The sequence below is a fragment of the Nestor notabilis genome, unplaced genomic scaffold (assembly GCF_000696875.1).
Source record: "Nestor notabilis isolate BGI_N333 unplaced genomic scaffold, ASM69687v1 scaffold10433, whole genome shotgun sequence".
NCBI classification, from domain to species: Eukaryota; Metazoa; Chordata; class Aves; order Psittaciformes; family Psittacidae; genus Nestor; species Nestor notabilis.
The window spans coordinates 1-339 of NW_009921493.1; the positions used below are offsets into that span (position 1 = coordinate 1).

General features: G+C 54.9%; 1 protein-coding gene across 2 annotated transcripts in view; it reads left to right on the top strand.

Moving 5' to 3' along the window:
* The first annotated feature begins 81 nt into the window (after positions 1-81).
* The window catches only part of LOC104403129 (regucalcin), a 12106-nt gene continuing 11848 nt past the window's right edge, over positions 82-339 (top strand). For both annotated transcript variants that reach the window (XM_010011180.1, XM_010011181.1), the window contains exon 1: positions 82-244. In XM_010011180.1, coding sequence (XP_010009482.1) covers positions 82-244 — 163 coding nt within the window. The remainder of the gene's footprint in view (positions 245-339) is intronic.

Below are 339 nucleotides of genomic sequence, written 5' to 3' on the forward strand. Positions count from 1 at the left end.
TTTTCAGCACCCAGGAGTGGATTTCACATGCTCTTGCTTTTGACAGAGGTGTGTAAGAACGGAATGGTTTTCTCCACAGGCATGTCATCCGTTAAGATCGAGTGCGTGGCCAGCGAGGGCTACAGGATTGGAGAGTCGCCCGTCTGGGATGAGAAGGAAAGCGCGCTCCTCTGCGTGGACATCACTGGTAGAAAGGTGTGCCGCTGGAGCTCCGTCACCAAGCAGATCCAGGCCATCTCTGTGGGTAAGGAATGGCTCAAAACTCCTCTGCTCATCACAACAGTGGTGTCTTCTGCCTTGGTCCCGCATCCCTGCCCAACATTGCCCGGGTACCTGTTG